The 13691-nt window shown below is 38.6% G+C and overlaps 1 protein-coding gene across 12 annotated transcripts in view; it reads left to right on the plus strand.

Moving 5' to 3' along the window:
* The window catches only part of FMNL2 (formin like 2), a 259549-nt gene that overhangs the window by 123633 nt on the left and 122225 nt on the right, over nucleotides 1-13691 (plus strand). Inside the window, exon 1 of one of the 12 annotated variants that reach the window (XM_038421467.2) lies at nucleotides 11618-12021. The exons of 9 other annotated variants lie outside the window; for them this stretch is intronic. In XM_038421467.2, coding sequence (XP_038277395.1) covers nucleotides 11932-12021 — 90 coding nt within the window. In that variant the 5' untranslated portion in view covers nucleotides 11618-11931. Of the gene's footprint in view, nucleotides 1-11617; nucleotides 12022-13691 lie in introns of those variants that run through there. 2 more of the 12 variants (XM_043505121.1, XM_043505123.1) reach the window with 2 other exon arrangements.

A 13691-nucleotide genomic window follows, 5' to 3' on the forward strand; every position in this document is an offset into this window, starting at 1 on the left:
TAGCGAGCACATGAAGCAAGACATTTGACTTGACTGCAGTAAGTGCTTATGAAAAAGCATGTCCCTAGGGAATAGCTCTGCATATTTTACTACAGGATTTGGCTTTTAAACTAGAGTACAAATTGATTGCAGATATATATTGGGCCTGATCCTGCTCCCATTGAATCAATTGACTTGCAGTTACTGCTCCAGTTTATTATATAGATTAGATTTATGCCTTCTTGGCCTCTGAATTGATAGTTCTTAGTTTCTCATGAACCAAGATTTTAACAATCCAGTTGCATGCACAGACTGTAAATGTTTCTCTGCAACTTCTGCCATGCTTACTTTGTTTAAGGTTGATAAAAAAATCTATTCACACAATATTATTCTACAGACAGTGCATTGACTCCTGTTTTCATCAAGTAATGAGTGAGCAATGGTACAAAAAAGGAGCGTGCTGGGGAATTGTCTGATCTTGTAGTTATAGTGAAGCTTCTTTCTAGCAATGGTTAACCTATCAACCAAACCCTTAAGCATTTGTAATAACAATCCGATTTCAGATGCATCTGTTTTGTACCAATGTGTGTCAGCAGTTTATCCTAAAAGATGTATAAATGTCTGGAATGAGCAGGGAAATTCTACAATAAGCAGTGTGGCAAACAATGCATGGCTGTGTCAAAAATAAAAAAAAATCTCGAATGCTACACTGTTGCCATTTCTCATTCTCATACAACATACTCAGAACGTACTCAGAACAATACTGTCTTCTTTGCAAACTGCCCACAGCTTGTGTTCTAAACCATTTCACATAGCGATCACTATTTGCATCCTTAATGTTTTGACTCTGTTTGCCTTAAGAAATCTCCCTATTTTTATGATCGTGGACAGGGAAGAGGGGTCAATGGTTGCAGTTCAGTTTGGGGGTTTGGGATGAGGCCATCAGCTGTTCTAGTTTTAATTCTTTGACCTTCTTGAATGAATTACAAAGCTGACACTGATGGGTTTTCATCCTTGATCCTGGTTCCTAATGAGGAAAACCATCATCAATGAACATCTGGTGAAGAGACTATCCTTCTTTAGGAGGAAATACACTGAATTTATGATCTCTCTTGCTGCTAAAGTGTGAACTGGAGTGTAACTAGAGGGATGTTTTGCATTGGATCATGGTCAATAAGGGCTAGTCTGCTCCACAGGCCAAGGAAACATCCTGCATTGGCAGAGAGCTGGGACTGCTGTGGCTTTCAGTGCTAATGCAATTTTGTGAAAGAACAGTGGGTGTGAACTATTGGCTAAAAGCTGTTGAGATCATGAGGACTAATCAAAACTCTCTGTGCTGATTGAGCCACAAACATTTTGGTCTACATCTTTGATTTCTTGGGATACTTTGCTTCTCTTTCTCAGATGTTCACTAAAACGCCTTTAATTTTGGATTATGTGGTTTGCCTTATCGGGAGAGAGTTCATTTGAATGACTTAATAAAGCTGTGAGGTTTGCTTGGAGTGATTATTTAGAATGGGCGATTCAGCTACTGAACTGAAAATGAAATTTTAATCAGTGAATTAGTGAGGCTTCAGCAGTTCTAAAATCTGAAATATATTAGGCCGAGTCTTAACTTTTGAATGGAATAAACAGTGATGTGGTAGGAATAATCATCAAAATGTTCAAGATGTTCCACAGATGAAACTTTGGAAAACAAATGTCAGAGGGATCTTCACTTCCCAGCAGCAGCAAACTTAATATACTTTTGCTTACTGCTCTCAATGTAATAAGAGAGAACCTAAGAGCAATGTTACTAGTCAATGAGTATAAACTGTCATTGCCAGGGCCAGAGCTATACAGTCAGGGCACCATGTTCAAGTTATGGCCCTGCTCCCCATTGATGATAATGGCAAAACTCCAGTTGGCTTCTGTCATGTGATCATCTGTGCTGATTGAACCTTGTGTAAAGATCCATCCACCTGTATAGATCCATTTGCAGGATTGGGGCCAATAAGCAGTAACTTCTCTTCAGAAAACAGAGTTGAAGAGAGAGATTTCTGTTCTGAAATAGCAATGCAAATTTGTAGTGGATATTTCTCACTGATTATATCCAGCCTGAAAAAACTGAAGTTATATTCTCTACACTATTATCATTGCATAACAGAGAGCAACCCTACAGACAAATCCTGTGAAGTGCTGAGCTCAAGAGGCAGCCATTGAAGTTAAAAGGAGTTTCCCGTGTACAGCACCACTATAGATGTGGTTCATAGTGACAATTTTTGCATTTACTAAATAGAAAGCAGTTTTAGACAAATGCTTTGTAACCAATAATGCGCCTTCTGTTTAACTAGCGCTATGCAAGCAAGGTAAAATCCCAGACAAAATACGGAAATGTGGAAATTCATTATGAATTCTCTTTTTCACATCTCCCGTGATGTGTTTCCTTTTCTGTTGAATTGGTAACAGTTTTTTGTCTGCATCAAACAACATTCTAAGAGATTTTAGACATGAGCATTTAGAAACCTAGGGCCAGATTTTCAAAATAGCTCAGCTGCCAATTTAGACACGACAATAAGTACCTAGATTTTCAAAGGTTTCAGAAAAAAGAAAAGGAGTACTTGTGGCACCTTAGAGACTAACAAATTTATTTGAGCATAAGCTTTCGTGAGCTACAGCTCACTTCATCAGATGCATCGATGAAATGAGTTGTAGCTCACGAAAGCTTATGCTCAAATAAATTTGTTAGTCTCTAAGGTGCCACAAGTACTCCTTTTCTTTTTGCGGATACAGACTAACACGGCTGCTACTCTGAAAGGTTTCAGAGTTTCACTGTTTCATGTTCTCTGTGTATATAAAATCTCCCCACTGTATTTTCCACTGCATGCATCCGATGACGTGAGCTGTAGCTCATGAAAGCTTATGCTCAAATAAATTTGTTAGTCTCTAAGGTGCCACAAGTACTCCTCTTTTTTTTTTTTTTGGTAGATTTTCAAAAGAACTCACTTTCAAATATTATTCTTCCATTGGGAAATTCCTCTCACGAGCGAGTGGTGGTCCAGGTGATCTGAACACAAGACGGGAACTAGAAACACCTGGATTCTGTAATCCTACCTCTCCCACTCACTCCTGTGGTTTTGGTCATGTTTCTTAATCTCTGCTTCAGTGTCTCCACCTGTAAAATACTGAAAATAATACTCTACCTGTGGGTGTTGTGGAGATTAACGTTTGTAAAGAGTTTTGAAGTTAAGTATTTTTATATTTTTTATATTTATTTCTACCCCCCAATTCCAGTGCCCTGCTACTGAGGCACTTCAGACAGTAGCCCAACTCAGTACACCTTTAACTCTGGCCTGTTCAATGCAGGAATTTAAAATGCAAAGCTGCAGAAAAATTTTTGAAAGCTGATTTTGAAAGCCGCAGAAAAAATGTTACATTTATTCACAGAGCTGTAGTCATTCTTGCTGGCATCATAGTGTACACTTAGAACCATAGCAATGTAGGGCTGGAAGGGAACTCGAGAAGTCATGTCCAGCCCCATGCGCTGGGGCAGGACTAAATAAACCTGGACTAGCCCTGGCAAGTATTTTTCCAACCTGTTCTTAAAAACCCCCATTGATGGGGGTTCCACAACCTCCCTTGGAAGTGTATTCTCGAGCTTAACTATCCTTATAGTTAGAAAGCTTTTCCTAATATCTAACCTAAATGTCCCTTACTGCAGATTAAGCCCTGTTGCTTTTTGCCGTTCAGTAGACATGGAGAATAATTCCTTCCCCACTCTGAACTCTAGGGTACAGATGTGGGGACCTGCATGAAAACCCCCTAAGCTTATTTTTACCAGCTTAGGTTAAAACTTCCCCAAGGTACAAACTATTTTACCTTTTGCCCTTGGACTTTATTGCGGCCACCACCAAGCATCTAACAGATATATAACCGGGAAAGAGCCCTCTTGGAAACGTCTTCCCCCAAAATCCTCCCCAAACCTCTACACCCCCTTTCCTGGAGAAGGCTTGATAAAAATCCTCACCAATTTGCATAGGTGAACACAGACCCAAACCCTTGGATCTTAAGAACAATGAAAAAAACAAGCAGGTTCTTAAAAGAAGAATTTTAATTGAAGAAAAAGTAAAAGAATCACCTCTGTAAAATCAGGATGGTAAATACCTTACAGGGTAATCAGATTCAAAACATAAAGAATCCCTCTAGGCAAAACCTTAAGTTACAAAAAGACACAAAAACAGGAATCTACATTCCATTCAGCACAGCTTATTTTCTCAGCCATTTAAACAAAACAGAAACTAACGCATATCTAGCTAGATTACTTACTAAATTCTAAGATTCTAAGAGCTGGTGGTGGATCACAGTGCAGCAGTTTTTCATACAGTAGCAACTTGTCACTCTTTACTTCATATCATCACTCTTTCCTTTGTATCGCGGGTGTTCTGCTAAACTCAAGCTAGGAGCCCTTCGACCTTTGTATTAGTATATTTCAGATTTCAGCCTCAGGCTTTGACCTAATATATAAAGTATGTTCTGAAAAACTAAAGACTCAGTTATCAACAAGTCACTGAATGTAAAAGTGGGGTTGATTACACTGTTTTCAATCGGTTCCTTACAGAAAATCAGGTTAAGAGGGGAGAGAACTCATACACTGATACCATCAGTTTTAGATCAAAGACCACTTTTAAAAAAAAAGGATTAGGGCAATATGTACATTAATTTCAGGCTATTACGAATGCTGCATAAAGTTAACAAACTTTTAGAATTCCTACAGTTGCCTCTAGGTTTTCTAAATAAAAACACTGGGTCAGGGATTGCAAAGTCAAGTAGTACAGAGGTTAAGTTAAATTTAATTCCTTGCAAGAATATCCGGGGTTACTTCAGTAGGCAGATGTTGATGCTAATTGTACAGGCTTTTTCCTTGTCCCCCTACTCGGGTAAATGAGAGCTGTTTTACATAGAAATTATCACAGTAGGGGACAGTAATGAGAAAGGAATAAAGAGGCTTTCACATCTAGGTCACCGGCTCAACTCAGTGCAGTTCAGAGTGACCAAATGCTATTGCCATCTGGTGGCTTGTATGAAGTGAGTTTGGGATTCTCAATGTAATTCTCAACTGAGAGAGAGAGAGAGAGTGAGTTCCACACCTGAAAAAAACCAACTATATTTGGCCCTGATGTGTTTGATAGAAATCTCAGAAAAGATTATCCTCTACTCTCCACGTGTGGTTCCCCCAGAGCAGGGCTGAGGCACATGTGGTGGGGTTGTGATGTACTTTCACTGCAGTCTCTAGGGCTATCAGCCTCAGGGAAGAGGGTAAAACTGATATTAAAATGATCACATTGTTACAAAATTATATCACACGTAGGCAGGTACCTTGCTGTCAGAAAGAGAGAGAGAGAGAGAGAGAGATATGCTACTATGGGGGGGGGGGGGAGGATCAGAGAGAGAATATTGACAATGCAGTAGTTATGGCAAGAGTGACCTGAGCTGCCTCTCCATATCAGCTGTGAATGTGCATCGTGACAAAGATCTTAGAGTTCACACTGTGGAGAAGGGAACTTTGGCTTCTTTCTGAGTCCACAATATTCCAGTTTATTGATTCTTCATTTTCCACTGTTCAGTTATATCAGTCCACGTCATACATGCAAAGTATGCTCACTGATCTTGGATGACCCCCATTGTTTGCACATTTCTGGTATCTGATTGATGTGCTGGAAACAATGTGATCAGGATGCTTTCCTGTCCCCCGGCTCTTTATAAATATTGGAATCTTAGATTCATGGGAATTAAAAATCACACGACAAACCAAAAACAAAAAACAATAGGTTTATCAAACTTCCATATTAGATAGCCTCACATTGGAAAACACCTGAGTGAAATGTTGGTCTGCAATTTAGGGCCCAGTCTCATACCCACTGAAGTCAAATGGATGTTTGCCATTAATTTCAGTAAAAGCAGGATTGGACCTTAATAGCTGCCATATTGGCTGCATTTCGGCAATGGGTGAAATGGTTGAATATATTTATTTATCTTGCACAGTGCTTTGTGGTCATTTAGAATGAAGAGTGCTCTCCAAATGTTAAATTTTGTAAAATATTGGAGGTCAGTTGTTCCCTCACAGTTTATATTAAACATCAGTGGGAGCTATGCAGATGCATGACAGGAGGGAGAAAAGTCTCTTGGGAATCTACATTGCATTCCCCTTAAAGAGCAGCTATATCATTGGTGTGGGAGTGGCAGATGTCACAGTTGCAGATAAAACATTTAATAGGGGATTGACTGGTTCAGGGAGCTGGTAAAGGGATAGGAGAGTCTTTCCCACTAAGTCACCAGTTCAAGTACAGACCAGATCAGGAGTAACTGAAAGTTGATACCAGCTACAAGTAGCCTACATCATTTGAGCTAGGAGGTCTGACTTTAGTTCCTAAAGGACTGGTGTTGCGTCACAAAGCCACTGCCTTAACTGACACCATCAAGGCAATCTCATTAAAGAAGCCAAAGACTGAATAGATAGGAGGCTGAACTGGTTGCTCAAATCTTAAAGGAGGTCCCTCTGGAGTAGGATTGAAGCAGTGAATGGAAGCATGAACTGCAGATGGTCAGGCCTCACCTGTTCTGTGAAGAGAGGATTTCAGTCTCTAGTGTTGTAAATCTGCCTCTTTTCATACACACTAAATTCACTGATAAAAGGAAAGTTTAAAGGAACATTTGCAAATAAAAATCCATATACTTGAAAATGAACAATGTTGAATCAATATACACATACTGTACACATGCAACTTGCTCACACATACTGCTTTCCATACTGCGTTTGTTATTTTTGCAATTTGATGCCTTTGATTAGTTTCTTCTGATTCTAGTTTCTGAGAAGACTGATTTAATGCCAAAAAATAAACCTGGATCCACTAAAGAGCCTGTATGTTGCTTTCAGGTTTTCACTAGCCAGGAAGGAGGCTTGCTTTGTTCAGTTTCACATAGTTGGGAAGTACGGATTTGACTTATGAAGTAATGTTGGATTTACTTTGTAAGAACTCACCAGATATTAATAAAAGCTTAAAATGATTCAGGCTACAATGACTGCAATGCAGCTGAAGATGAAAAGAGTCTAGTTTAGTACATCATTGCAGAAACACTGAGGATAAAAACCGAAGATATGGAGATAAAATTCAACAGACAATACCATTCTCAATACCATCTGTAAGGCATTGAGAAGTTACACTGACGATATGGAGAAATAACCTCATATTAAGAAATACCAGGTAATGAGAGGGAGTCCTTGCTAATATGCAATTTTCGGAATAAGGGGCAAAACTTTGACATTGAAAATCTGAATCTAGTTTACAAGGTCCAAGAAAACAGTTCTTTTTAAAAATTGACTGTTAAAATGATAGTGAAAATCCCAAGCACCTGATTCTTCTTTCGCCAACATTGGTGCAGATGAGGAATAATTCCATTGAAGTCAATGGAGTCACAGTGGTATGAAGTGGGATGAGAATTAGGCCCTTGGAATGTAGATTATTCTGACCTGTCATGGTGAGGAATTAGCAGTGGTTGCTTTCAATCACAGTTTTAGGTGGGAAAATCTTGCTGCTCATGCACTCCTTAATGACGTGCAGTTCTGATAGTGTCTGTCTGCCCTGACATTTAACCTTGATTTTGTCTGTTGTAGGTACAGAGTGTGTGTGTGTGTGTGTGTGTGCATGCATGCAAATCCTTTCACTCGAACACACTCCCTGAAGGACTTGCAATAATATTCTAATATTTTAAAACTCTAATATTTTAGGGGTAACTACTAAAGATGGCTTAGCAATGCATTAGGACCTTTCAGGAGAAGTAATTGATTAATACCTCTCTATCATGTTTGCTGGTTATATATTAATATAATTCCTGGAAAAGAAATGGGATTATATGATTTATTAAAGAAGTTTTCTTTCAAAATGATAAAAACTTAATGACTAATGAGAGCAGCAGTTTATTGCACTTCAGAAGAGATACTTACATTTTTAGTTATATATTTTTTCATTACTGTGTTTATTTGGTTTTAAATTTTTGTTGAGAGTTTTCATTTTTATGAAAATCAGGGACTAATAAATGAGATAACCCTAGTACAGGCATGTTTTTGCAAGCTTCCTTTGTACAGCTCTGCTGCTGATACAGCTCAATTTTCAACTTCACATATGCTGCTCCAGTCCCAGGGCCTTCCTTAAGCAAGACTAAAAAATGCTACTGAACTGTGTGGAAGTTCTCTGATATAAACTAGAATGAATCCATCCAACTGCTTTTAATTTGTTACCCTGTCTCCTTGGTGCTTTAACCCACTGTGATACTTCACCTCAATGTCAGTAAGTCAGTGGTTATCTGAATATAGACATTTTTACAGTCCCAGCATTCAGGAGAGTTTAGAACTTTACCAGTCCTGGCCCCTTTTTCTTTCATTGAAACATAAAAGTGATTCCTTAAGTGCTGATAGCAAGAAGGAACCTTTCTGTGAAATTCTCCTCCATGCAGGGAGACAGTCTGATATCTTAGGTGTGAAAGCTGGCAGGTCTACAGCAACATCAATTGGTTTAGGAAGGAAGTGAGATTCAGAAAATTAGCCTTTTTGCACATTTTCTCTGCATAATACTGAACCTGTGCTTATATATTCCACTAATACGTTTCTGCATTTTTATGTATAAAAGGCTGCAGTCTAATACACTTTTAAAACAATGATGTTCTTTGTCCATGGGACAAGCAAGCAAACCACCAAATCCATCAAAAAGTAAAAGACTTCTCATTATGAGGCCATTATTTATGGACACTGGAACTGATTAGACTGTCAGCTATATATATATATGTACAGTATATAGTGTATACTATATATATAGTATAGTCATACATATGTTTGACTATCTATTTTGCTAATCAAATAGACTTAATATAATCTAAATAGTGAGATATGCTAGGCAAAAATAGTGAGATCTGCTCTTAGATTCCCCTGGAAGAGCCCCACTCCAACAGTCTGCTCTCCCTTTGGGAATGTCATACATGTAGAAAGAACAAAATTATTAGAATTGAAATCTGTGTGGATCTGAGATGTTGATTTTGCTCATGATGTAAACCCCAAATGTGTGTTAATGTTGTGTTCCTCTGATGTACTGCTGCCAACAGATTTCCTAGATGAAGAGGCAGCTAAATAATGAGACTAATGTGTACTAAAACATTGGGCCATATTATCCCATAACTTTTTAAAGCAGAATTCCCCATACAAATCAATGAGAAAGTCTCCCTAAAAATAGTTGGTATAAAGATGTGACCCTTTCTTGTATTCCCAGATACACAAGTGTTAAATCTGCCCTATCTAAAATTGCATAGGTTGAAGATAGGGCAGAATTTAGCCCACCTATGGCTTGGAAACTTAACATCCAAAGTCTCTGGATGAAAAGTTTGCAGTTGGTTTTCAAGCTGCAGAGAATAATTGAAAATCCAATTTTTTCCTCAAAAAGAGAAAGATATTTCTATACTGCAATCTGAGAAACTGATAGCACAATATATTATGATGTTATATGATACACAATGGAACTTCTTAGCTCCTTATATCAACTCGATCCCTTTTAACTGGTGAATTTATTACTATTTAATATTGATGTCACGTTGGCTACATTGTTTTTAATGGAAAATGAGAGTGAAAATTTAAATGTGTGATTAGCCAGTCAATGAGGATCTAGGTGATGATGAAGTTTGCATATATCATAACTTGAATAGGGATTTATTTTTACCAAGTTTAAAGAGACCCTGTCAAGGCCCAAAACTGACCCATCGTTTTTTATCCGTATAATTCCATGCTGTTCATTTACACATGCTTTTGCTAAAGAATGGCAGGTGTCTAGCAATGAGAATTATCCTCCCAGACTAAATCAGAGGCATATTGTGCCTTAATATTTTTTCAGTAGAACTTCTCATTAATGGAAAGATATGACACTTAGCAAGCATGTGAAAAGAAGAGGAAATAACGGTGAGGAAACAGATTTCAATTTCAGGTTTCCAGAAAATTTTTCTAAACAACAGTTTGTAAAATCAGATGTTTGGAATGTTTCAGAAATACTTTTGCAGGGACCTTCATGTTAGCACTGAATGCAGATGGGCTGAGGAGGCTGTCTATGGGATGCAGAAAGTTCAGGTTCAAGGCTGAATCAGCACTAGAATTCAGATGGAGTTGTGCTGAAATCTTGGGAGCTGTTCTTGAGAGATTTCAGTCCTGTAAGAGGAAATGGAAAATAGGTTCTTTAGGGATCCAACTCTGAACTAAAATGGCAGGGGTGGGCTTAGGTAGCCCCTTCCTCTAAAAGGGATTTGGTTAGTACCATCTTCCAGCATGGAACTCTGGGTGATTTACACTTGTAACTGAATTTCTATGAAAACTCTTTGAGGACAAAAGGATGCAAAAAGCTGAATCAGTTCAGTCAATCTACAGATAAACTTTATTTTGTTTTAAACTGGAGAACTAAATGAATCCCCTTGTGTTACCTCATGTTACAGAGGAGTTTAGTCCTTAGCAATGAAGCTCTGTTTACATTAGTTTTTGTGAGCTTTACTTTTTTCTGAGTGGGTGGACTTTAAAATGCTGAGATTAGATGGCTACTCTAGTATTTTGGCTCTTTTCCAGATGCTTATAGCCTTCCCGGAGAAGGATAACACTGCTTTATAGAAAACAGAAAGTGTTGACATCCAGAACACATTGAGTGGGTGTACTAAGTTCAGCCAGCTGGGGTCATGTCCCACTGGCCTGCCATCCAGGCTTAGCCAGTTTAGGAGTGCAGGGAATGGACGTGAAGAGAAAGCACAGCAGAGTCCATTGCACACAGTTGAAGGATACACACCCTAGAGCCTGTTTCCTAGAAATCTGCAGACAGAAAATTTAGGTGTGCTCTGCTGCTGGAAAATAGCTTGTTTTTTGTTCTTAACTGTAGTTATTTCCTGTTGCCTCTCAGTAGCTCATGTTGTATTAATTTGAACATACTGTTTTGCTTTTGAAGGAGTGAGAAAAAGCAAGTCCTGTTTTGCAGCAGCTTTTCTGTAGTTCAGGAAAGGAACTGGACACTAATGTAGATCACAACATGACTGAAGGAAGGTCACTTTTCTATCCTTGTGCACATCACAAAATTAGCCTTTGTCACTTGCCACAGCTGCTAACAATGCCTTGGTAAAGAACAAAGAATGAACACCTCAGCCTGGCCTTGAACCATGATTCTGAAAACAAGGACCACTGGGTGCCATCTGGTCTTTTATGCAACACAATAAAGTAATTCCTTTGAATGCAGCCACAAGATTGTGGAACAATAAAAGGTATTCAGGAAGTTTGTTTTTTGTTATTGTGTTCTCGGTTCAGGGATAGATTGTGGATAGCTTTGCGCCTGTGCAGGAGGATCAGAAGCAAAAAGAGAAGAAGAAATACTCCCTCTGTCTTACACAGATGCACAAGGGACAGTCAGTCCGTCTGTCTCAGCATTTATATTGAACTCATTGTAGTATCTGAACATGTGAGCTCAGTCTTGGTCCTGGCACTGCAAGCTTTCAGGGACAGAGGTGGTGTAGCTCCAACAGCCCTAGGAACAACAGTCTAGCACCACAAAAGCGGCAAGTTGGGGTGGGACCATTGATACCAGCCCGCAGAGGAGATCAAGTGCAAACGGAGCACATGTAACCTCCTTTCAAGGGGTTACATTGCCTCTGATCATGGCTGGTAGAGATATTGTGACTTGGGCAGGCAAAATGCCTCTGGAGACAGCTGTTCAGGATACAGTGCCCTGGATTCTGGTGTAAAAGCTGGAACAGAGCCACATGGATACAAAGCTGAAACAAAGCTAGACAAGCACTGGATCCTTTTGTTTCTTTTGAATGTTGCTTGTTTTACCACGGTCATGTTGAAACATTAAACCATTGTGGAATAGTCAAGTGAAAGCTGTATTGTATGAAATATATTTGACTGGAATGAGACTAAATCATGACAACGCTTGGTATGTAATGCTGTTACCAAATCATCTGGACTCACGTTGCAGTGACAGTTTGGATATAATTGAGGTTAGTTTCATAGGCTAAATAGTGCATATTTCTATGGTGTGCTATTGGTTTTATTTTTAACTCTTCAGCATTTTCATACTTAGTAGACTTCCTAGCATTTGCCCCCAGTTTTCCATCTGCTGATTTAATTAAGTTAAGTTCTGGTTTTTATATTGTGAATCTAGAGTAAACGAAATAGAACCCTTACCTACATTATTTGGCACTTAGCAGTAGACATGAATAATTTTGGAATTTATGGGGAAAAAGAGAAGTTATGTGTTTTGGGAGCCAAAATATGATTGGCAAGCCAGACCTTGAAGTCAGCTCTATGCAGTATGGGATCCAGTTGCAGCTATTTGTAAGTGTAATGTTCCAGGGTTCTGTTTGTAGGTGTATTTGGGGAATCAGAAATCTCATCCACCATCTCAAGATACAAGGTATACAAATTTCACATTGCTTTTTCAGATGTGGAGAAAAAAATATTGTGGTTTGCCTTTTTATTGATTCTAAAAACACTTTTGAATATATATGACTTGAAAATGTGACCTTAGAGAAAGAATGAACTTTATACTGCCATGAACCTTTTGGAGAAAAAGAATGGAGAAGGCACACACTGGTCCTTCACAGGAGCAGACGCTTAATTAATCGTATTCAGTTTTACAGTTTCAGTCAGTGGACGAGTACCTCTAGTCTCCCTTGATGAATAAAAAAGTGCATGGTAAAGTGGAATGATCAAATACAGTCGGATGAGCTGATGTTATGTCATTCCAAAGGCAATCCAAGTACTTTGACTATAAAGCAGGCCTATGCTTTCCTCTGCATAGCAGCAGGTGATTTCCATGAAGCTTTTTATTTCATGACGCTCTGTAAAGGCAAGATATCATCATGTTGATAGAAAGGTGAAAGTAAAAAACAGCTGCTGTTAGATACTATCAGGACCTGATTCTCCATTGCACTGCTGCCTGTGTAGTAACTTATAGCTGCGCAAAAGGAGTGTAAAGTAGGTGTAAAACACCACCAGTCTGATTTAGTAGTATTGCATATCTACTTTGGGCTGGTGTTAATGATTACGCACAGTGTAGGATGATGGAAAATCAGACCCAGGGACTGTATCGCGATTCTGTGAAATGATTGTCTGAGATGAGGTGACTGTAACAGAGAAGGCAAACACAGGGGTGCTAAGAGTCAGGTTTAGTTTAGATTTTACCATGAATAGGAGAGTTACTGATGAAATAATGATGAGATCATAGATTTTAATTTGGGGATAAAAATGGAAAGTGAAATAACCCAAACCATAATGAAGCACCCAGTCCTCTGACTGAGCTGAAAAGTGATGCCAATGTTTGTGAAATTCATAGTCATTAGAAAAAGAGGAAATGACCAGCAGCCTTATGTGAGTCATTCCACTTAACCATAAGGAACAGAAAAAGGATCCGAAATACAGACTCTTCATTCATGTTAATTATTAATACAGTCACAATTACTGCAAGTTATAGGGTCATGCCAATCCAATTTATTACCCTTCTTTGCTGTAATTACTGATTTAGTACATAAAAGATACTCAATGGATATAGTGCGTTTGGATTTCAGGAAGAGATTTCATATAGTGCCACCCAATACACTTATAAAGGAATTGAATTGCTGCCAATTAGATAAAAAATGCCATAACATGTATTAGAAATTGGTTGTCT

This window comes from Dermochelys coriacea, chromosome 11, assembly GCF_009764565.3.
Source record: "Dermochelys coriacea isolate rDerCor1 chromosome 11, rDerCor1.pri.v4, whole genome shotgun sequence".
In the NCBI taxonomy this organism is placed as follows: Eukaryota; Metazoa; Chordata; order Testudines; family Dermochelyidae; genus Dermochelys; species Dermochelys coriacea.